Genomic DNA, 25,053 nt, shown 5'->3' with positions numbered 1-25,053 from the left:
GGAAATTTATTTCGATTTGCTAAGGGTTTCTACGGAAATCCAACAAGCGTTGGAAGTGAAAACGATCAGTTTTTGACTCAAAGTAATTTCCACATTAATTCTCAACCAGTCACAGATAATGCGTTGTTACTTTTTGTGCATGCTAATGTTAAACATTTATTTACCCGCGTATTTTCCAAATGTGTTTTAGACTAAAAACTATACTAAAACTTTTAGTATACAATAAAGCAATGAAAATTAAAAAAGACCCTGTACAAGCACAATCAAATTAAAGGTGCACGAAAACATTTTACAACTTCAACTCAAGTGCCAACTCAAGTTATTGATTAAAAGTGATGATTTAATTGATTCTCTCTCCTTCGTCCTTCATCATTGGTCAATTTTGTAACATCATGGCTATGATAGGAACGAAAATATCTCTATTTAACGATCATAACGTTTCATTTCATGTTATCAAATTGAATCAATATGGTCAAATAGGTTGTGATGGCAGCAATCATCTACAAAATAGACAAAAATGTCCTCAATACGCAAAGTAATTTTCTTTAAAAAAAATAAACAGTCACAAACGTTGTATAAAAGAGTCCAATCGAAAATGAACAATCCACATGTAGCCACCGGATGGTGATTTTGTATTTGTCGCGATACGCAAATTAGCTATTCCAAACCAAACACCATAAAAAAGGGATTTAATAAACTGTAAGCAATAAAGTGTGAAGGGAAATTTACCTCCAAAACTATGTCTGCATCGAAGCAAGAGTTGACAACTTGGTATAAAATGTCAGAAGTCTTTTTTCCCTGCAAAATAGTTAGTGTGAACGTTTTTATATAAATAGCCATCGAGTTCGGTTTTACAAAGAAAATTGATTGAAATGTACCCTAGATTTTATGAGACTTCCGCTGTAAATCAGCATTATGGTGAATGCCATATAAAATATCAACACGAAAGCGTGATAAAATGTTATTCCCTCAAATATGTCATTGTGTTTAATCAAATAGCGATAAATCGAAAGAAATGTTAGAACGCAATAAACGAATGTAAATCCAATGTAGAGCATAATCTAAAACGAATTCGATGCATTAATAAAATTCATGCATTTTTAAAGGTTACGATAAATGGCAACGAATACAAACTTGAATTGAGAAGCAATAGTTAATCCTTTTCATGGTTCCCGTTAGAATGCGGTGCTGTGTTCCAATAAACTTTATGAAATCAATGACTCTGGTCTTGTCATGATTGATTTTCACCACTGATAGTTCACTTTTCATGAAATTTTTCCTAGATAAAGGTATAAATCATTAGAATCTCCTCATGGATCCTTTCAATTTGACATAACAAACCTCAGCAATGAGTTTAAAAGATCGAATCGATCACGCACGAGAAAAAGAAGCACAATGTATGTTGTGTGTAACATGGCCTTTATGCCATTTACAAGTATAAAGACACCAAAGTGACTTATCACTTCAAGTGGTTGAAAAGTGTCGTGATGAAATTTGAAAAGGATATATGACGTGATTGGTAAAATGACGCTGAATACAAAGGCCAACGAATACCAAAATAACACATTTCGACGCTTTTTCTCATAGTTCAAGCGAACGCCATACATTGCGATCTTTGATCAAGAGAAGAATTGAATTAACGTGAATAAAAACCATTGATTAAAGTCAGGCTGCTTACCTTTTTATCGAAGGTGGTTAAGTTTTGCACAATCTCAATGAATTTCTGTCGGTTGTAAATATCGAAAATGGTCATTATTGGTGCCAAGATCAACTGAAGACACACATTTAGTTTATCGCCAATATCCAAAATTCTTGATATATGTGAGTTAGTCAAAAGCTTCATATTTTGAATAAAACAAAATGTAAACCATATTTGCACACAAATTGAAATGATGAACCATATCACATCGAACAATTTAATGCGAGCTCGTTTCACTTCACCATTTTCGTCTACAACAATTGAGAATGGCAATAGAGAGAATGCACGCGAAAAGAAATAAATTGGCCGTAAACTGTTGATAAAACTCATTTTTGACGATGGAACTGATTTCTGGTCAGCATCTTTCGGTGCAACGGTGGTATTTTGACTGGAATTTTCCATTTTCTTTGCTTTTCAAACAAAATACGTCCGCGATAGGGAATGTTCTGACTTTGACTAAAAAAAAATATGCGCAATGCGCATTACGCTTGGAAAATAACAGCATGAAAAGCAATTATTTCGCTTATTACCTGCAGAAATTTTCCGTTACGAATCAGTTATTATGCCATAAAGTTATGTTCGTGTCACAAGGCAGTACCAGCTCGTTTGCATGTTGCAAGAATTTATTTTACTTTTCCGCACACGCTGATTTTGTAGGGTAAAGTATTGGAATCGGTCGAAAAATTAACGCCCCTCAAAAATCAGCTGTTTTCGATGAAAATTATTTGTATCGCAAAACTTATGTCAGATTCAGTTTCCTCGTGAATTCAAATTTACAGTAAAAGATATAAGAAATAGGATGTAAGACATTGTTTTACTTTTCACACTGTGTGCAGTAAAGTATTGCAATCACCCCGAAATTTTGAAATCGCTAAAAATCGTTTTTCTATACGTTTTGGGTATAGAAAATCACAGAGCAACGGTTATTTGGCCATGTTAAAGTGGGGATGTGGTACACTGTACCCTGTATGGTGTACGCAAAAAATCAAAAGGTAATTTGTTAGCACGATAACTCTTCTTAGAGAAAATCAAATCCAAATCTGATTTTACAGGTGATTGGGGGTTGCGAGGAATAGGCTGGTACTGTTTTTCAGCGATATTCGTGCATCGGTGTATCCTTGGCAGTGATGGGCAAAGATACTTTATCTGAGGTTTTTAAGATACTTTTGAAAATTATCTGACTTTTTCCAGATACTTTACCAAAATATCTTATCTTATCTAAACGCAATTTTTGCTATTTTTGTATGAAAAAACAAGAAGATACTGCAAGATAAGATAAAGATAACGAGATATTTTATCTTATCTAGATAGAATTTTAAAACTTTTAAAATATCTTATCTGTTATAACAGATAATTATCTAAACTTTAGATAGTATCTTTACACATCACTGATCCTTGGTGACACCATGATGGTGTACCCATAAGGTGTATGGTATGCGAAAATTTGTTAACTTGATAAATCTTTCCCCAGAGACGTAAATTCAAGTTTGAAATGTGTATTGGGGTTTTTTTTGGCACGAGAAACCCGAATCCGACATTAATTTTGAGATACAATCAAGTTTTAACAGAGTTTCTTTGAAAAAATCGCGAAAAATTGAATTTTTTGTATGAGAGCCATGCTTTTATGCAACCTTAATGACGTGAAACTTTACACAGACTATTTTTTATACAAAAAATTGACATTCTGAAAGTTTGAAGAAATTTCAATCAAAATTAGGGGTACCTCCCATACAAATTTTTCGTTTTTGAGAAAAAGAGCAAAATTTAATTAGTCTAATTGAAAATGAACAGCGAAATGTGATAAAAGACAATAATGAAATGTTTTTAAACCCATTGCCATCGATTACATTGATTAGTACAATTTGAATCATTCTCGTCACCAAACCGATTCCATTTCATTTCAAAAATGTCCAACCCAAATCGAAAAACCAACAGAGTAATTCCTATCGTACACTCCATCAATATCAATCCGAATGAAAATGTTTCATCGCCTAAAATGAATTTCATCGCCAGTTTGAAACCAATCTATTTCATTTTGCGTATATATGGCCTTTTGCCCTTCTCTATTACTGTCGACAAAAATGTTGAAGTTCAGTGTGCTCGAGTTAAAATCTTTGATTTGATTTGGTTTGCTATTTCAATCTGCGTGCATTCCATTGTAGCTTTTGTCTACGTTAACAAAACATCCTCGTATTTTCGAAATGTACACAGTGCTTTTCAGTTTTGTTTTAAAAGTGATGTAACATTACAGATAATTTCAATACCAATATCGATTATCTTCGATATGTTCAACCGTCATCAATTGATTGACATCGGGAAAGGATTCGTCAGTTTTGATAAGAAGGTACTTGCCCCACAAATTGAGGAATGATGATGTTTAATTTCAATTGAATCTTTTTCATAAAACTCAGATTGCAACATATGGCATTCATTGTGACTACGGGAAAAAACGTCGACAGATTTTGATTTGGTATTTGCTTAGTATGGCTTGTGGCTTGATAATGCCAATCACTTTATTTTTCTTTTACGAAAGAAATCGGAAGCATTTTTCAGTGTCTGAAATGTTCAAATTTTTTGGTGTATATACGTTTGTATGTTCGTTTCAATTTATACGTAGTCTAACGTATATCATACTCATTTTTCTACTTCGCGATCGCTTCACATCGCTTCACGATCTATTAAACACCTTGATAAGGTTTGAACTATTCGTTTGATGAAGATTCTTTTATTAAACGTGTTCTCTCCAAATAGGAAGCACCTGCCGCGAAATGCAACGGCGTCATTCAATCATAAGCGCGAAATCATTGATTTTATCAAATTTATTGGCACACAGCACAATGCATTAACAGGAATTATGGTTAAGCTGAATCGTTGTTTTGCGATTCAGGTTGCAATGCACAATTTTGTTTAGAAATACTTAACTTATTAGCTATTTTTTTGCAGATCATGTTATGTGTCGGATTCACATTTGTACATTGGATTATAACATTTCTATCAATGTATCGATATTTTCTAAAAGAAGATGGAATATTCAAAGAAAATTTACGTAGTATGGCAATTGTATCGACATTTTATATGACATACACCATACTCGTAATTTACGGCGGTAGTTCCATAAAAGCAAAGGTATGTTTCTGGAATTGAAACCAGTCTGTGTATTATCGAATTGCTCAGCTATTGCGTTCATTTTATGACTTTTTAGGGAAAAAACATTTCTAAATTAATGATAGATACAATCAATTGTTGTAGCGACCGTGAAGTGGCCCTTTTGGTGAGATTTTTACACTACCTACAGTCGTTCATAATTTTTTTTAAATTGATTTTCATTCAATTCTTTCATTTTTGCTCCAAATAGTTGGGTCTTGTTTCTCAACAAATACAACAAAGACATCCCGTTGCAACTTGCGGACTATTTAATTTTGATTGGACTTTGTTGTACAATGTATATTTGTACGGCTGGTAATAAAAGAGACTTTAAGCAGAAAAAATCTTAAAAGTGTCTCATAATTTCTAGGGGCAGACACCTATGAATCCAGTGTGAATTATTTGATTTCTATGAAATCTTTAATTCTTGCGATTTCGGTGATTTCTGGATTCCAAACCTCAATATTGGACATAAAATACACTTATATACAAAGCTAATTTCACTGTGGTAGTGTGCGCCTATAGTAGAAGTCGTACACATAGTGTGTGTGAGGTACAATATACACAACATTTGACAGAAATCAAAGAAATCACAAAAATTGAATTCTGCGATTTCTGTGATTTTAATGATTTTAATGATTTTTGTGATTTCTGTGATTTCTGTGAGTTTTGCTTCCACGTGTCTACCCCCTAGCATAATTTGTATAGGATTTACATAAGATGGAGACGGTTTAACAAAACTTAAAGTCACTTTTATTCTCAGCCGATCATTTGTTTTCAATCAATTATTGTGCATGATTTAATTTCATTCGTCTCATTAATAGATGATTAGCAGTATCACCATCTATGTGACCATATTGATCCAGTTTGATAACCTGACATGAGGGAATGTTGTTCTTGTTCACTTTTATCCCAGTATATTTTAGTTTTTACCTCTGAGGTTTTTTTGGTTCAGAAATTTACACTAGTTATTAACAAATAGTAGTTCTAGTAGTTAAGATGGAGCTTTGAAAATTACCCCCTGTAGAAATTTGAACTCGCATACTAGTTTCGGTCGCAAAGTAGTTACGGGGTAAAAGCTGGTTTTTAGTTCATAGGTGCGAAGACTTCTGTTGCAGGACGTGTATGTATCATAAGGACTCCTTATTAAGGAGGGAGATGGGTTGATCACTAAAAACCTTAGCAAATCAAAAGAATTTTCATCTCAAAGTACCGAAAAAGGTAAAAAGCAAAAAAGGTCATCACTTTCCCGTAAAAACGCTAGCAAATCAAAAAATTTGAAAAGTTCAGATGAGAGAAAGCCTCGAAAATGTATAATTTGCTTGAGGGCGCTTGTTTGACTTAGGTGGTTAAGACACACAAAACCCCTCTTCGCACCTATAGGCTTAGTATTTATCCGAAAACATAAAAAGCCATTTTTCCCAAATCTTGAATTTTCCTGTCACACTTCTCCAAAAAATATAGTCTATCTGCATTGAATTTAAAATAGATTGTAAAGTTTTTGTATCACGCAATTTCAAAAATGCATATCACATTTTAAGAGAATGAAATAGATATTAAGAGTTGATTGTAATATTTTCTACAGTTTATGGGTGAAATAAATGTGAATTAATTGTTCAATTTAATCAGTCTAATTGAAATGAAATCACAATAATGAAATGTTTTTAAGTCCATCGTCGTAGCTTATATTGTTTATTTGAATTTGAATCATTCTTGACGCCAATCCGATTCCATTTCCAATCAAAAATGTTCAATCCGAATCGAAAAACCAAACGAGTAATTCAAATCGGGCACTCTGTCAATATCAATATGAGTGTTCCTGCACCAAAAAGTAACTTCATCGACATTTTGCGACCGATTTACATTATTTCTCGTTCATATGGTGTATATCCATTTTCTGTGGTGATTCAAAATGGTGAAGTTCAGTGTGCTCGAGTTAAAATCTTTGATTCAATTTGGTTTGCCCTATCAATTTCTGTATATTTATTGGTGACGATTTTCTACATTGAGAAAATGTTCCCGAGCTTCAGAAAAATGCCAAATATTTCCTATTTCAGTTATAACGTAACCATAACGCTTGAGTTAATTTTAATACCAATTAACATTTTGATCGATATGTACAATCGACATCGATGGATTGAAATTGTGAAAAAAATCATCAGCATCGATAAAAAGGTAACTGTAGTGTCACAAATGCATTGAGTTAGTTCAAATTTGATAATAAAACACAGATGGCAACGTATGGCGTTCATTTGGACTACGGCAAAAAGCGTCGACCGATTTTAATGTGGTGTTTTATGGGCATTGCTTTTGGCGTGTTGATGCCAATTTGTGAATTTTTTTGCTACGAAGTGAATCGCACACAATTACCACCGATTGAAATGATCCGCTTTTTTGTTATATTACCATTGTCAAACTCGTGTGAAATCCTACGTTGTACAGCGTACGTTATTGTCGTTTTACAACTTCGTGATCGCTTCGATGTTTCGCTAAATACTCTGATAAGGTTTGTATTAATTTAAAATCGGGTTACTTGTTTGGTATAGTAGAATCATTGAACTTGTTGTCTCCAAGTAGGAAGCACATCTTGGGAAATAAAATATCAATGGGGTCAGTCAGCCGTAATAAGAGCGAAATCATTGATTTCATCAATTTTGTGGGCACACAACACAGCGCATTGACGGGAATTATGGAAAACATCAATCATTGTTTTGCAATTCAGGTCGCTATGCGTACAATTTGTTTTATTAAAATATAATTTATAAGTGAAAGTCGTTTCGTTTCAGATCATGTTTTATATTGGATTCACATTTGCTTATTGTGTTATAGCACTCAATACCATTTATCCATATTTTTTTAAATACAATGAAAGTTCCGGTGACGTTTTATTTACAATGATGATTGTGGTGACATATTATATGACATTTACCATACTGATCATTCATGGCAGCAGTTCAGCAAAAGCAAAGGTAGAGTTTTGGAATTCTAACATCATTAGTTGTTATTAGCAATACGATCATTATATCCCATGCACTTGTGTGTTCAATTTCGATGCTTTTCAATGACTTTAATTCTATAGGCAATACAGAATTCTGAATTATTGGACACTGCTATTAATTCCTGCGCTGATCAAGACATGACCATTAAAGTGAGCCCAAATGCGCATTTCCCTCTTCATTTTATTCATCATCTCTTCTTTTTTTCAAATAGTTGAGCCTTGTTTCTCAACAGATACAACAACAACATCCCGTTGCCACCTGTGGTCTTTTTCATTTCGATTGGAATTTATTGTACAATGTATGTTTGACAAAACAATTTAATGCGCACAAAATAATTGTGTATCATTCTCATAGATAATTGGCGCGATCACCATCTATATGACAATATTGGTTCAATTCGATAACCTGGCATGGTTGGATTTCAACAAAACTTCATAGAGAACAATATTCAAATGAACGACTTTATCAACGGCTTTCAAACATTAATACCAGCCTTACAGCATAGAAAAAAAGTCTTAACACAGGCGCCATATGCATTAGTGCATGCATAAACCAAACAATAAATGGCACCTGTGCTAAAACTTCTTTTCTATGCTGTAAGGCTGGTATTAATGTTTGAAAGCCGTTGATAAAGTCGTTCATTTGAATATTGTTTGCACGCATTTAGCTAAAACAAGTACCAAATAAAGAAAAAGTTGACTGTACGCCACCTGGGGCTATATGCTGTCCCTAAAATATCATTACAATGGTTTAGCATAGGGAGCCTGTGTGCCTGTTAATACAATGAAACCCCGCAATAGCAGTATCTTGGTAATGGGTGCTGACGAGGGTTCGGACTACCCTCCTAAAACATTTTTTGGAACCCTAAAAAAATTTTGAAACCTCAAAAATTTTCTTGAGGTCCCTAGGTTCTTTCGATTTGCTAGGGATTTTCGAATCAAATTCTCCCCCGTATTTTTTTCCGAGTGTTTTTAATCTTCAACCGAATCTTAATGATTCCGAATGATTTCAAAATTAATTGGATATTTTAAAAACTTTTTGAAACTGACATAACGTCTAACTACATTGTAAGGCTTTGCTTCACCTATTCAATTAGACTAATTAAATTGGACGAGGTTCAATTAAAATTTATTTCATCCATAAACTGTTAAAACTATTTTGATCATAATTTCCGTTTCTCTTACAAAGTTTTATGATTTGATGCAATTTGATAATGAAAAAAAAATCAAAAAAATGGCCACGCTTTTCGATTAGTGTTTCTAGAAGTTTTATGGAAAATAGCACCCATATCAAACGCTTTGCGCTGAAATCTTTTTTAAATAATTTTTTCACATAAATTTACTTGAATAACTGTTAAAAATATCAATAAATATTTGAAAAAATGAAGATGCGTAAACATTTAACCGAATTCTGCAATAACAGCAGGTATCTAATATATTAATATTATTTAAATTAAGGATATTTAGAATTCATGGTGTGTATATTCTGTAATAACAGTATTCACGGGGTTCGATATATTGCCGAAAGAGATCGACATTGGAGCGAAAGGTATAAGTCTAGACTTATGAAGCTTCATATTCTATAATTTTCATAAGTTTCTAATCGACCTGAATGATTTTACCCATAAAATCACTTTTGAATAGATTATGGTGGACTGTCGCTGTCATTCTATCACTTTTCCTGTGCAGTATCTCGATCCGAAATGTCTGGACACAATGGCGCCATAATCTAGTCACTGTGACCAACGCAGAAAGCGACAAATTCATTTCAGATATTCCATTTCCGTGCGTGACCATTTGCCCGCGGACAAAATTCCTCAAGGGAAAATTGAATTTCACCAATGATTCGTACGAGAGTTATAGAAAAACACCAGAAATTTTATCAGACATTGAGTATGCACATTTTTACCGTAATACGAAAAATAAATTATTTTTTAAATATTTTCTAGGCTAATGCGATTAGATGCATTGCTCAATATTTGTCCACGGCGAGATTTTCTTAAGCCTTTTACGCACAGACAATATGCAAATAGTTCAATTTATAAAATCATTGATGACATGGCACCAGATATGAATTCGACACTGTTTCATTGTGAGTTTCATTCAAGACAGTTTCCATGTTATGAATACATGACCTCTGTTATCACAGAGGATGGACTTTGTTTTCAATTCAACGGATTCAACTCACATGAAATGTACACCGAAAAGTAAGCTTGATCGATCTTCTATTCTAAGTCTCTTTTTACAATCGCCCTCTGTTTTTTGTCTCTTTCTGTTCTTTCCATGAATTGTACCATGCTGAAGCATGGCCCCTGAATTGATGACAGTGAATTCCAATCGAAATGTGTCACAATGGAGTATAGAAGATGCATACAAAAAAGGATTGTATTCAAATAAAAATCCCTTTCAAAATCACTATCCGTTTCGTGTCTTTGCGGCAAACGAAGGAAGAGCAGCATTATTTATATCGATGCAATTTTATTCAGACGATTTCAACTATTTGTGCGCTGGAGTCGTCCAAGGTTTTGACGTATCCTTGACTATGCCAGGTGAAATACCAAAAGCAATGACTCGTAACTTTCAAATTTTATCTTCGGAAAGAACGGATATATTGATCAAACCGAAAATGTATACCACATCAAAGGGACTACGCCGGTATTCACCGAGTGAAAGGAAATGCTTTTTCAATTCTGAACGTCGATTGCATTTCTTTCAATTCTATACCCAAAATAATTGCAAAGAAGAGTGTGTAATTAATTTTACTCGAACGATGTGCGGATGCGTAAAATTTTCGATGCCAAGTACGATTATGAAACACTTGAAATTTACTTTCAATGGCTAAACTCCCCATTCATTTCTTTAGGAGATGAACACACAATAATCTGTGGAGCAGCGAAAGTTGAGTGCTATCAAAATGCCGAAATGAAATTGTTTGAAGAAGATGATTCGAAAAATGACTCCATTAAACAATTTCGTGATAGCTGCAACTGCTTACCAGCTTGCGATTATTTCATAAAATACGCCGCCGAAATCGATCGCACCAAATTTGACCGGTCAATGCAGGCAGTGCATTCCCTTAGCTGGCTACCAAATTCAACCAAGTAATGAAAACGATACTAACCTTTTGAACTGGACAATAGATTTTTCAATTATTTTACAGCGCCCAGGTGTCACTTTTAAACATATTTTTTGTTGATTATCAAGTTTCTACCCTAGTACGCTCTGAATCCTACACTTTTACGGACATTATAGCAATTGGTGGGGGTTTGCTTGGACTATTTTTGGGGATGTCGTTGCTGAGCATCGTGGAATTCGTTTACTTTGCAACAATTCGATTGTTTTGGAGCTTTTGGCGTTCGAAAAAGAATAATGTTGTTATTCCGTTCAAACGACCAACTATTAACAGATTTACCATCCAATCTATCGGGTCATATTACCCGTAATCAGACCATACACTATGGTTTTCTTCGTTTATGTGAGTGTGTGTTTTTGAACGTCGATCTGTGCGTTATTACCCCTTCAAATGGAATTTATTTAAGATACACAACTAGGGGGCAGACACGTGGAATAGGGTTAGACTTTTAGTGTGAAGATTCGAGAAATTGCAATGAAATAGCAACTCATGTGCATAGATTCACGTGGAATAGCGAAACAGTGCATGGAATAGCAAAAATTATTTCATTCCAAATCCATTTGACATTTCTTTTGACGTTTATTGATGGATTAGTGGAATAGTGCGGAATAGCAGAAACAGTGCATGGAATAGGAAAAATAGTTTCGATTTCACATTTGTGCTTTTGGATTAGTGGAATAGCTGGATTAGTAATTTATATAGTGAATTCGGAATTTATTCTTGGTGTCTCTCCCTAGATACACAAGCCAATTTGAGGCTGACACACACTTCGTTCAGAAAGAGTAATAATGCATGGACTGCTGCGTTAAATATCCGATTCTCAGAAAAGATCTCGGATATTTATCCATGCTCAGTACATGGTCTGCTCGTTATACTCGAGGGATGAAGTGGAAATGAATGAAGAGAAATAAGTGAGAGGGGGGCGGAGATTGTAAGTTTATGAACAACGGGAAAAAAATGAAGAGTCAAAAAGGTGTTCGCTTTCGAAATTTTCAAATTTTTGATTGTGATTGAAATTGGAATTCGTTAAAGCCACTTATGTTATATATGGTGTTGTTTCACATTTTCAATTAGGCTAATTGAATTGAACATTGGGCAAGGTTCAATTCAATTTTATTTCAACCATAAACTGTGGAAAATATTACAATCCACTCACCAATTTGTATTTCATTCTCTTACAATATTTATGGTTTCAAGCAATTGCATGATGAAGTCATGCAAGAGCTTTTCAATTGAAAAATAATCAAGGTAATTAGATGTCGACATTTTGGTATTTCAATTAGTATATTTAAAGCTTTCCTGGATAATAGCACCCATATCAAACGCTCTGCGCCGAAATCTTTTTTAAATAACTTTTTTCACATAAATTTACTTGAATAACTGTCAAAAATATTAATAAATATTTGAAAAAATGAAGATGCGTAAACATTTAATCGAATTCTGCAATAACAGCAGGTATCTAATATATTAATATTATTTATATTAAGGATATTTAGAATTCATGGTGTATATATTCTGTAATAACAGTATTCACGGGGTTCGATATATTGCCGAAAGAAATCGACATTGGTGCGAAAGGTATAAGTCTTCATCAGTAATATACGAGGGGGAGTATCAGTAATATTTCCAAATTATTCGAATTTGCTTGGGTTTTTCGAAATTTAGAAAAAAATCTTCCGATTTGCTAGGAATTTTCCGAAAAAAATTGAAATCATCCTGAGAAATTTATCTCGCTCTCGCACATTATTGGTCTTCATATTCTATAATTTTCATAAGTTTCGACACGAATTATTTTACCCATAAAATCACTTTTAAATAGATTTTGGTGGACTGTTGCTGTCATTTTATCACTTTTCCTGTGTAGTATCTCGATTCGAAATGTCTGGATACATTGGCGCCATAATCCAGTAACTGTGACCAACGCAGAAAGCGATAAATTCATTTCAGATATTCCATTTCCTACAGTGACCATCTGCCCACGGACAAAATTCCTCAAGGGAAAATTGAATTACACCTCAAGGGAAAATTGATTCGTACGAGAGTTATAGAAAAACACCAGAGATATTATCAGACATTGAGTATGAACCTTATTCTGTGATGCACGGAATCCAATTGCATTTTATCATATTTACGATTTTGATTAGCCTAGGCTAATGCGATTGGAGGCATTGCTGAATATATGTCCAAGTGGAGAAATTCTAAAGCCATTTACACACAGAAAATTCGCCAATGGTTCAATTTATGAGATTATTGAAGACATTGCACCAGATCTGAATTCCACTGTATACAAGTGTCTATGGCGTACGGATTGGTGTCCCTGTAATGAGATTATGGCTACAGTTGTTACTGAAGATGGACTTTGTTTTCAATTTAACGGTTTTTAAAATAATTTTAAAATAAGTTTTAAAACAATTAAATTTTTTCAACTTTGTTTTCAAGGTTTGAATTCGCATGAAATGTACACTGAAAAGTAAGCTTCTAAGTCTCTTCTCACAAGCTTCTAAGTCTTTTCTTTTACCATGTCCGTTTTTTTAGCACGGCTCCTCAATTGATGACTGTAAATACCAATAAAAATATATCACATTGGAGTGTGGAAGGTGGATACAAAAAAGGATTATCAGACCAGTATCCGTTTCGCTTATTCAGTGCCGATGAAGAGAGAGCATCATTATTTATATCGATGCAACTTTCTGTCGACGATTTCAACTACTTGTGCGCTGGAGTCGTTCAAGGTTTTGACATATCCTTGACTATGCCAGGTGAAATACCAAGATCAATGACCCGTAATTTTCAAATTTTACCATCCGAAAATGTATATCTCTTGATGAAACCGAAAATGTATACCACATCAAATGAACTACGCCGCTATTCACCGAGTGAAAGGAAATGTTTTTTCAACTCTGAACGTCGATTGCATTTCTTTCAATTCTATACGCAAAACAATTGCGAAGGTGAACACTTTTTTGACTCTTCATTTTTTGCTCTTCATTCACTTCAAAATTCATTTCCAGAAGAGTGTCTGATCAATTACACTCGAATCATGTGCGGATGCGTAAAATTTTCGATGCCAAGTACGATTATGAAACACATGACATTTAATTGCAATATTCAAACTCCCAATTCATTTATTTAGGGTATGAAAACACAAGAATCTGTGGAGCAGCGAAAATTGAGTGCTATCAAAATGCCGAAATGAAATTGTTTGAAGAAGGTGATTCAAACAATGATAACATTCGAATATTTCGTGATATTTGCAATTGCTTACCAGCTTGCGATTATTTCATAAAATACACCGCCGAAATCGATCGCACCACATTTGATCGGTCAATGAAGGCATTGGATTCTCTCAAGTGGCTATCAAATTTGTCCGAGTAAGGAAAATCAATTTTTATTTTGAAGTGTTTGAAAATTGCTTTCGAATTATTCCACAGCATCCAAGTGTCACTTGTATCCATATCTTTTGTTGAGTATCAAGTTGTTACCCTACTACGCTCTGAATCCTACACTTTTATGGGAATTATAGGATATTGTGGAGGATTGCTTGGGCTATTTTTGGGCATATCGCTGCTAAGCATCGTGGAAATGATTTACTTTGCAACCTTCCGATGGTTTTGGAGCCCTCGGCGTTCGAGAAATGATAATGTGGTGATTTCATTCAAACGACCAACTCTTAGGCAATATGCCACATATAGTGATCGAGCTGTATTTAACTATATGTAATTTTAAAAAACTTGTGCATTCGCTAGCGCCAAAAACGATGCTTCGTTCAACAAGTTCAACTAATCAACAGAATATACATAGATTTTTGTGCTCATCGTTTCACCATCATTCATTGAGTGTTCTACAAAGTCGCAAAAACTCACAAGCCATATAATTCATTTGTGGAGTAATTTTGTCGATGGCGGGAATGTGCTCAGTTCGGCGGAGATGTGTACGAGCGTAACAGCACTTCTATGTGTATCATTCTTACGCAGATGATTAGCAACTTAGCTGTGTGTCACGGCTACTAAGATGTTCGTTTGAACAAAATAAATCTATGAACAGCAAAGAATGCTGTTACACTTATACACACAGAGTTTGCATGCTATCCCCGCCATCGACAAAATTACTCCGCAAATAAGCCATATGGGAATAGCTTCTAGAGTTGCTGATCCAGCCGATTTTTTCGTTTTTTTTTTGCTCTTCACTTTTTTGGCGAAAATCTTTGGCAAATCGGAAGAATTTATCGCGAAAAACCCTAGAAATTCCAAAGATTTTCTTCCATTTCTAAAGTTGTTGAGCAAAAAAGGTCTTCACTTCGTAGGGTAACACTTCGTCAGGGGGAGTAATCGGACCCCTCGAACCCCTGCTAAGGACGTATGACTGCACGCAATGCAATAAAATGGTGTGAATGAGCTTTTTACACATTTTTATAAAATATTTTGGTTTTTCACCACAAATAAAGAGAATTGTGCTAACATGTTGATAAAAGTGTTTTTGGCATAAAAAAATGTGTTGTCGGTAGAGTTTAGATGCAGTATGTTTGCTGCAAACTTTGCACTAATACACAGGAGCAAACTGACTCCGGTTTTCTGTGTACATACGGACACACAGAATGGAAGTTAGTATACTCTGATGTATTAGTCATGTCGCTTCGTCGGTTTCCAATCTTTCGATTTCCAATTCAAAATATTATTGACACCACGGAAAGTTTACAGGTATTGAATTGTATTTCTGTTGCTGACCAAAATGATTTCGATTGTATCATAAAATGGCATTTTCTTTGCTTTATATTCTACTTTCGTTGTGAATTACCATAATCGAAAATATCATAAAAAGTATCGTGACTCATGGCATTTGAAATGCTCAATTTCAATGTTTTATTAAAATAAAAAAGTAATTATTGTTATACAGTGCTTCAAAGGGTGTCACCTCAAGGTTCAGTGTCACCTCATTTTGCGTAGTCGATTTGAATAAAAATTGTAATATAAATAGTCATCGCGCAAATTATCTGTGGATTGGTAAAAAATGAATTAATGAGCAATAAATTGTTTTATTGAAAAAACATACGTTATACAACAGAGTGTAATTGAATTTGAATAGGCCACAGGTAGCAACGGGATGTCGTAGTTGTATTTGTTGAGAAACATGACTCAACTATTTAAATAGAAAATGAAGTACTGAATAAATGACCAAGGAAAAGCGCATATAAAAACGCACCTTAACAATCACGTCTCGATCGACGAAAAATTTATTTGCATTGTCCAATAGGTTGGAAATATTTTTGCCCTGCGGAATAAAAAACCGAAAAGAAATTATCTTATTATCCTTCGTGTTCCCAATGAAATTATTTCAAATGGAATTATAAAAATGTACCGTTGATTTTATTAGACTCCCACTATAAATGACTGCCAATATGAATGGCATATTTGATGTCGATAGAATGATCATGCCATACAAATGTTCACTATATTTCTGATTTGGTTGCAGCAAATATTGATAAATTGCTAGTAATGTCGCAGCCCATCGAAGAAATGTAAATCCAATATAAAACATGATCTGAAACGAAGTAACATCTTTCAGTGATATTTTAACACCGAATGAAATTGCGCCTAAACACAACATGAATTGCAAAACAACGGTTGAGATTTTCCATAATTCCCGTCAATGCGCTGTGCTGTGTGCCCACAAAATTGATGAAATCAATGATTTCGCTCTTATTACGGCTGATTGACCACACTGATATTGTATTGGCCAGTAGGTGCTTCCTGTTTACAGACAACATGCTCAATAAAAGAATCTACACCAAACAAATAGTACAAACCTTATCAATATGTTAAGTGATGTGAAGCGATCACGAAGCAGTAAAATGACTATAACGTACGAAAAACACCGCAAAATTTCAAATTCTCTCAAGATTGGTAATATCGCAAAAAAACGGATCATTTCACTCGGTGGAAAATGTCTACGATTCTTTTCGTAAACGAAAAATATACCGACTGACATCATCAAGCCATAAACTATGCTCAACAAATACCACACCAAAATCTTTTGACGCTTTCTTTCGTAATTCAAATGAACGCCATACGTTGCTATCTGTATTTTATTAAATTAGATTGTATCAAAATCAATAGTGTCCAATGCGAAAAACAAATACCTTTTTATCAAAATTGTTGAATTTTTCCAAAATGTCAACTAGTCGATGTTGATTGTACATATCCATCAAAATGGTCACGGGCATTAGGATTAATTGAAGTGTCATGTTTAAGTTACTAATCAAATAAAAAATCCTTTGACTTTTGCCCAAGGGAAAGGAAATTTTGACAACGTTCAACAAAAGTACATATAAATGCATACATATTGAAATCGAAAACCATACAAAATCAAAGATTTTAACTCGAGCACCTTGCACTTCGCCATTTTCACCAAGAACGACTGAAAATGGTAGCATACCAAATATACGCAAAATGAAATAAATTGGACGCAAAATGTTGACGAAATTGTTTTCTCGTAAAGAGACACTTTTTGTCTGATTTGATCTTAAGGCTTGTGTCAATAAACGACAGGCTTTTCTGAAGAAACCAAACATTTCTGATTTGAATTTAAATGGTCCAATGTTCACGATGATTCAAATTCTACTGACAATTGTTGGACACTGTTATTTGGTAAACAAACACTAGAAACTAGACGAGAAAGCAATAAAATCGACAACGTTGTAATATCGGTGTATCCAATCATTTATTGTGCAATCATAAAGTGAAAAATTATTCCATTTTAATAAAGCTTGTGTGCTACAAAATACTCAAAATTGGAAATTCACAATTATTCACAATAAAATTGATCGATCGATTTTATATGGAATTCACCATTGTTTTTCGTTGAAAAATGGATCATTTCATAGCTATGAATAATAAAATTGGAGTTTGGGCTGAGAAAAGCTGCGTCATCCGACCTGCACATTTTTCACGAAACGATGGTTTTCATCATTTTGAATTAATATCATTACATAAGTGCTGATCGCGCCCAACATCTTTATTGGATGAAAAAAATGTGTTTTCAAAGATGTTTTAATTTGAAGTCGATGAACTTACGTTATACAATAGGGCCCACACAGAAATTATGCTCCATAAGAGACTGTATAAAATGCAAAACTGTAGCACTGCTAGCGCCACTACGGACAACTATGGAGTTCTAGTCTGTTGGTTGCAACTGAGCAAAAGTCTTTTCACTATTTGGCGGCAACTTAGTACACTAAGATTACATTGAATTCCGTCGTGGCGCTAACACACACAAATCACAACTAACCTCAATATGAACAAAAATTGACATAAAACTCAATTTATCCGAAGTCTCAACCGTTTTTGGGATAAATTTTAGTTCAGATTTTTTCCGCTCAAATATTTAAGTGCTTAACATATATCACTTTGGCATTTGAGCGGAAAAAATGCATACTAAAATTTATCTCAAAACGGTTGAGACTTCGGATAAATTGAGTTTTATGTCAATTTTTGTTCATATTGAGGTTAGTTGTCATTTGTGTGCTGTGTGACAGTTTGGGCATAATTTCGGTACGATAGGGCCCAATCGAAAGTGAATAGGCCACAGGTAGCAACGGGATAGCGGTGTTGTATTTGTTCAGACAAATGGGACAACTATTTTGGATCAGAAATATTATGTAAGATTTCTCGATTCTTGATGGCAACTTCTAAGACAATTCTAATTACTGCAAAGATCTCACCTCCAAAATCACGTCTTCGTCATGAAAGAAATGAATGACATTGTGTGTTGATTCCGCTTACATAAAAACAACATCTGTGCATACATGAAACCAATTTAAAATTTCAAACAACGTGCTTCAATTCCATTGAATTCACCGCCGAGAAGGAATCGGGCTTCATCGCTTATTTTACTTTATCAAACTGAATCAAAATGGTCAAATAGATGGTGACAGCGCCAATTATCTATGAATTGGAAGAACAAAGAATTGAACTAGTCATTTCATGGATTGTTTTTTGTCTCATTTGATCTATCGACTCAATGGATCAATAGCAACGATTCATCCCTACCCAAATATATACCTTGGGTGGTCCTTAAGGGGTGCAGAGGTCTTAAAAAATTTCTAATTTCTTCGAAATTCTACTCACCGTTAGATAGAAATTTTCTATTTTTACCTCCGAAAGGTTTTTCAACATGTTCATCCCCTAAGAGTGGCCCTATTATATGCACCACCCTGTATGCTTTGCATAAAAATATCTGCATAAGGACACCTTCGAGCGTCAGTGCTGTGTAGTCGAATGCAGATATTGTTATGCTGCCTCTTTTTATGCAAAGCATATATCTAGGCAAAGATGAATCGTTGATCAAAGTGAAAACTTCATAAAGAAGACAAAACGCTTCTTTTTAAATTTTGTGCAATAAATTATTTTGCTGTAAAAAAACATACGTTGTACAATAAAGTCCAATTGAATTGAAAAATAGCACAGGCGGCAACGGGATGTTGTTGTTGTATTTGTTGAGAAACATTACTCAACTATTTGAATAGAAAATGAAGTACCGAATAAATGAACTAGTATAAAGAAGAAGCGGTAACATCTCACCAAAAAACTAACGTCTCGATCATTACAAGAATTGGTGATACTGTCCAGCAATTCAGAAGTCTTCTTTCCCTACGGAATAAAAGTCATTTATAACAGCCATTCTTTCTTGCCATTCCCCAATGAAAGTAATTATAACAGCTGTTACTGTAGAGTGGTAAAAAATTACCTTTGATGATATTGAACTCCCGCTGTGAATGACCAATATGGTGAATACCATATAAAATGTCACTGTAATCAGCATGACACATGTCACGTCTCGAAATATTGAAATGCCAAAAAATACATATTCATAAGCTGAAAACAGTGTCATAACAGAAAAAACAAATGTAATTCCAACAAAAAACATGATCTGAAACAAAACAGTTGAATAAGTGAGTCGATAGTTATAGTTATATTTAAATAAATGATGTTCCTCACATGAATTGCAAAGCAATGGTTGAGATTGTCCATAATGTCCGTCAATGTGCTGTGCTGTGTGCCAATAAATTTGATAAAACGGATGTGTTCGCTCTTATTATGATTGGTAAGCCCCGTTAATACTGCATTTCCTATCAACTGCTTCCTGTTTGGAGACAACGTGATGAATGAAAGACGCTACACAAATTTGATTTTCGATTACAAACCTAATCAAAGTGTTCACAAGTGTGAAACGATCACGAAGTAGCAAAACGAATATTATGTACGTTATACAACGCATGGCTTCGTAGCTGCATATAATCGTATATACACAAAAAAAGCGGATCATTTCAAGTAGTGCAAAATGTGTACGATTATGTTCGTAAAGGAAAAACGTAATGATTGGCATGATGGTACCGTAGGCTATGCTCAACACACTCCACCGTATCATTTGTCGGCGCTTCTTTCCGTAGTCCAAATAAATGGCGTACTTTGAAATCTTTTTGATTCGAATGAAAGGTAAATATGCATGTAAATGACACTATTTACATGACAGCTCAATTTTTAAAAGTACCTCTTTATCGAATTTTGTAAATTTACTCATGATGTCAGCCAATCGATGACGATTGTACATATCCATCGAAATGGATATTGGTATCAAAATCAACTGAATTGTTACAGTTAGGTTAGCACTCAAGTTAAAAATACTTTTTGTTTTTGTGAAGGATGTGAACATTACTTCAACATAGGAAAAGATGACAAATAAATACACACACATTGAAATCGAAAACCAAATAAAATCAAAGTTTTTAACCCGAGCACATTGCACTTCACCATTTTCGTCAAGAACGACGGAAAATGGCAACATACCATATACACGAGAAATGATGTAAATTGGTCGCAAACTGTTGACGAAATTGTTTTCACGTAAAGAGACACTTTTCGTCTGATTTGATCTTAAGGCTTGTGTAACTAAACGACAGGCTTTTCTAAAGAAACCAAACATTTTTGATTTGAATTTAAATGGTCCAATGTTCACGATGATTTAAATTCTACTGACAATTGTTGGAAACGGTCATTTGGTAAAACCACAGTAGAAACTAGACGAGAAAGCAATAAAATCGGTGTATCCAATCATTTATTGTGCAATCATAAAGTGAAAAATTATTCTATTTTAATAAAGCTTGTGTGCTACAAAATACTCAAAAGTGGAAATTCACAATTATTCACAATAAAATTAATCGATAGATTTTTTATGGAATTCACCATTGTTTGTCGTGGAAAAATGGCTTATCTCATATCCAGGAATAATTAAATTTCGAGTTTAGCTTGAGAAAAGCTGCGTCACCCGAGTCGTACACCTGCACATTTATTTATGACCTTCGATGGTTTTCATCATATTGAATTTGAACAGGTGGAAATGGAAAATTTGAACGAAGTAATCTCCAATATATATGGATAATAACGGAATTAGTTGCCAAGAAGAAATTGTACTGCATCATCACCTATTTTACGTTATCAAATTGAGTCAGTATGGTCACATATGTTGTAATCGCGCAAATCATCTAAATTGGCAGAGGAAAATTGTATTCTTCAACGCTTCAGAGCTTAAATAAAAAAGATTCTGTTGAGAAACATACGGTAAATAGAAGAGTCCAAACAAAATTCACCAATCCACAGCCTAGCGCTGGACGACGGTGTAGTATTTGTTGTGACACAAACTTTAACTTTTGAAATAAAGAAAGTATTGAGAGATGTTAAATAATTAAAGAGCACACATAGGGTAGTTCCATCTCCAAAAGTAAACATCCATAAAAAGCAAGGTAATTAAATGACAAATCAACTTCGATTAGATTGTTAAATTGACAGCTTTTTCAAATTTGAATATCTGTCAACCATTGAGATGGGTTCCAACTTCACATCGGTTCGTGAAACTATCAACACTCTTCTAGTTGTGCACGCCATTTTTCACAGAGTCGGTGAATTGTGCTGATTCATCATTGCGCACATTGGTGAAAGACACACATTTTGTACTGAAATGGTTGAGATTTGATCTGTGCACAAAGAAAATAATATTGGAAGGTAAGTTTTCGAAGTATTTAGTGCAAACCGCAAAAAAAAAACACTGAAAGTAGTAAACATATTACCCTTTTTTGACGCAAAAACTATTGATCATTGCTCGTGATTCATAGAGTAGATTTTGTACAATGATTTTTAGATAGAAAGCAGACAATATATTTAGCTGTCGTCATCTGGATATCTTCAGCAGATGATACGAAGTGAAAACAATAGAAGTGATTGTTATAGGTATATAAGCTTGTTATATACTGGTATTACTATAACAATCACTTGACGGCCTAAGAAGAAAACAATAACATACAGAATATTCTACAAAAAGTCGAATACAAATTTATGTGAGCAAAAACCAAATATACAAACAGACAGCGCAAAGGTAAAACAGCCTACTTACTTGTATGTTATTGTTTTCTTCTTAGGCCGTCTCTATTGTTTTCACTTCGCATCATCTGCTGACGGCATCCAGATGAGCTGAAATATCCAGATGACGGCAGCTAAATATATTGTCTGATAGAAAGTTATTTTCCTATATTTGAAGCGACATTCATAAGATTTTCCAAGTTTTTTTTCCTGTCTCGTATTGAAAATATTTCTCATCTTCGATCATTCCGTGTGTTCGCGTACTATTGAATGAAATTGTTCTCTTTTTGTCTGATTTATCATAGATACAGTCGCAATGAATCCGTATCAGAGTAAAGGAAAGTATTGTGGAAAGATCAAGCGCAAATGTAAATGCAATCTATCAGCTACAAAGGTCACTGTGAAGAAAGAAGTTGTGGTCAAAGAAGAATACACGGATGGCATCGAATTGATTCATTATCCATTACCAGCATCGCCAATTGGAGCAAAAGTCGCAATAAAATCACAGAGCGAAAATGACAGCGAAATGGAGCCTGTGAAGAAGGAAATCAAATGCGAAGACGAATGCTTGACGAAGAAATGCGAAAAAGAGGAAGACGGATTCTCGAAAGCCGAAGCAAATAAAGATGAATCGTTTGGTGGAAATGCAAGCGGACCAAGCCCAAAGTTGAACAGCAAGGGAGCAAATCGGAAACGAAAGAGTGATAGAAAGGAGAACAAAGCCACAAAAAAAGATCGCAAAGGGAAAGTATCGAAGAAACCAGTGGCAAATGAACGGAAGAAACACAAGTGTCATTTGTGTGATTATGCTTCATCGCGCAAACCAAACGTAACAATTTACATTAGAACCGACACTGGCGAGAAGCCCTTTGAATGTGAAATATGTGCCAAGAATTTTACAACCAAGGGCAATTTGATTAGACACAAGAAAATCCATATCACTGAATTCCCATTCAGTTGCTCGAAGTGTGGCTGTAGATTTACAGAAGAAACTGAAAAGATCAACCATGAAAACGCCTGCAAAGTTCATCAGTAAGCATGCTACCTATGCGAAACTGCCATTCCGGACACGTCAAATCTAAAGCAGCACATGCGAATCCATAGTGGCGTTAAGCCATTCGCATGTCATGTTTGTACCAGCGCATTTGTAACCAACCAGCATCTAAAATTTCATTTGCGAACTCATGTCAAACAACTGCCGTTTGCCTGCCTGAAATGTGGTCATCGATTTGCTCAAGAAAATGAAAAACAATTACATGAGAATCGATGCAAATGCCGACGATTCGAATGCTATCTATGTCCACATCAATGTTTTAACAAAAGTCATTTGAAACAACATATGCAAGCAAAACACTTGGGCGAAAAACCATTTACATGCAAATACTGAGATGCACGTTTTACCCGTCGATGTAATGTCAATCATCACATGAAGTTCGTTCACCTTCTCAAGAAGTGATAATGAGCTTGAAACTATCAAATCTACTCAAATCAACATATATGTGTCAAAAAATATTTTTTCTTCATTTATTGGTTCTTTACCGGAAATTTTCACCAATCAACATATAATTTCCACACCTACAATCTTTTTGTTGAATAAAATAAAATCTTTGTATTTTTATTTTTTCTTCTGTCAAAATGTGTATTTACATTGTTCAAAGTAAAGAATTAAGTGAAAAAATAGAAACTAGAATTGCCAGGAGAATTTCTTCTGAATTTTAGCTCTGTGATACTTGATTACAAAGGCAACATTTGGGTTCGCTCTTGGTAACTTTCAGATTAACAATAAGTCCAACATCATAATAACATAAACAATGCTCAATAATACAAATAGAATTCGATCGATAATATTTCCAAAGGTCTTCCGCGCACTTTTTGGCTCAACTTTGCTGTCTTCATTTTTATAAAGCTGCTCGGATGATTGCTTTACGGAGAGTATTTAAATGAATATTTAGTATCTGCAATCAAGATAATTTTTGAAAAAATCATTACCGTAAGAAACAGTTGACCAATACGATTGTTATCCATGTATGTTGTAATTCTTTCAATTAATTTTGGTGTTTGCTTAGAGCCAGCTGTCATTCTATGAACGATGATCGTATTTACTATCAAAATGAGCGATAACAACAAAGAATCACGGAAATAGATCACTGAAAATGGAACGAAACAACGAATTTTTGGTTTTGAATTGTATATTTTGGAATCTTTATAACGATTGGCATGAAAACTGGGGCCCGATTAATTTTAATCACATTGACTAGCATTATCAAATTGTTTAAGCTATACATTTTAATTGAAATAATGGTTGCTTACATAAATCCGGTACGGTGTCGCCATTGTGTGGAATAACACTGTATAAATGTTGCATATAAATCCAATGTCCCGATACGCTCAGTGCCAATAAAATGATTCGCTGATAATTCTCCGTATCCACCCATAATGATAATAGATTTAGTAGCATCAACGCTAAAATATTTGATAAAAGTTGATTGCAAACATTGTTGACAATTCAATTAAACTATGAAAGAAATCACTTTGCATCGACATGGAATAATTTGAGTAAAGATAAAAGTTCCAATTCTACCGATAAATTCGGCGTCCATAGAACCGTGTTGGAGAATCACAAATGAATCGTTGCGGCGAAAGAGTAGCTCTTATTTTTCTCCAAATAATA

At 34.3% G+C, this 25,053-nt stretch overlaps 4 protein-coding genes across 4 annotated transcripts in view; 3 read left to right on the top strand and 1 right to left on the bottom strand.

Moving 5' to 3' along the window:
- LOC116350304 overlaps positions 1–5,240 on the top strand; it is a 49,094-nt gene extending 43,854 nt beyond the window's left edge. Inside the window, exons 9-10 of the mRNA XM_031782059.1 lie at positions 4,643–4,825; positions 5,214–5,240. Of these exons, the coding sequence (XP_031637919.1) occupies positions 4,643–4,825; positions 5,214–5,240 (210 nt within the window). The remainder of the gene's footprint in view (positions 1–4,642; positions 4,826–5,213) is intronic.
- Positions 5,241–12,385: 7,145 nt separating this feature from the next.
- Positions 12,386–14,694, top strand: LOC116350303 (pickpocket protein 28-like). The gene is made up of 5 exons (XM_031782058.1): positions 12,386–12,429; positions 12,502–12,552; positions 13,510–13,925; positions 14,108–14,345; positions 14,406–14,694. Exons 1-5 carry the CDS (start codon positions 12,386–12,388, stop codon positions 14,692–14,694), a joined length of 1,038 nt encoding a protein of 345 aa, XP_031637918.1.
- An 8,004-nt stretch (positions 14,695–22,698) lies between these two features.
- Positions 22,699–23,418, top strand: LOC116350302 (zinc finger protein 79-like). Its single transcript, XM_031782057.1, has one exon. The coding sequence runs from the start codon at positions 22,699–22,701 to the stop codon at positions 23,416–23,418; it is 720 nt and encodes a 239-aa protein (XP_031637917.1).
- Positions 23,419–23,882: 464 nt separating this feature from the next.
- LOC116350374 (neuronal acetylcholine receptor subunit beta-3-like) overlaps positions 23,883–25,053 on the bottom strand; it is a 7,715-nt gene continuing 6,544 nt past the window's right edge. The window contains exons 6-8 of the mRNA XM_031782151.1: positions 24,693–24,845; positions 24,372–24,529; positions 23,883–24,303 (exon numbers count right to left, since the gene is read on the bottom strand). Coding sequence (XP_031638011.1) covers positions 24,154–24,303; positions 24,372–24,529; positions 24,693–24,845 — 461 coding nt within the window. The 3' untranslated portion in view covers positions 23,883–24,153. The remainder of the gene's footprint in view (positions 24,304–24,371; positions 24,530–24,692; positions 24,846–25,053) is intronic.

Source organism: Contarinia nasturtii, unplaced genomic scaffold, assembly GCF_009176525.2.
Source record: "Contarinia nasturtii isolate CC-2019 unplaced genomic scaffold, AAFC_CNas_1.1 Cnas_scaffold_4084, whole genome shotgun sequence".
Lineage (NCBI taxonomy): Eukaryota > Metazoa > Arthropoda > Insecta > Diptera > Cecidomyiidae > Contarinia > Contarinia nasturtii.
The sequence above is the reverse complement of the archived record's forward strand: the minus strand, read 5'-3'. Positions and strand labels throughout refer to the sequence as shown.

Coding starts and splice junctions, on each gene's coding strand:
- LOC116350303 (XM_031782058.1), top strand. CDS start 12,386: ATGAAGATGCGTAAACATTTAATCGAATTCTGCAATAACAGCAG. Junction 12,430..12,501: donor GAATTCTGCAATAACAGCAG/GTATCTAATATA, acceptor CTGTAATAACAG/TATTCACGGGGTTCGATATA. Junction 13,926..14,107: donor TACGCAAAACAATTGCGAAG/GTGAACACTTTT, acceptor TCATTTATTTAG/GGTATGAAAACACAAGAATC.
- LOC116350302 (XM_031782057.1), top strand. CDS start 22,699: ATGAATCCGTATCAGAGTAAAGGAAAGTATTGTGGAAAGATCAAGCGC.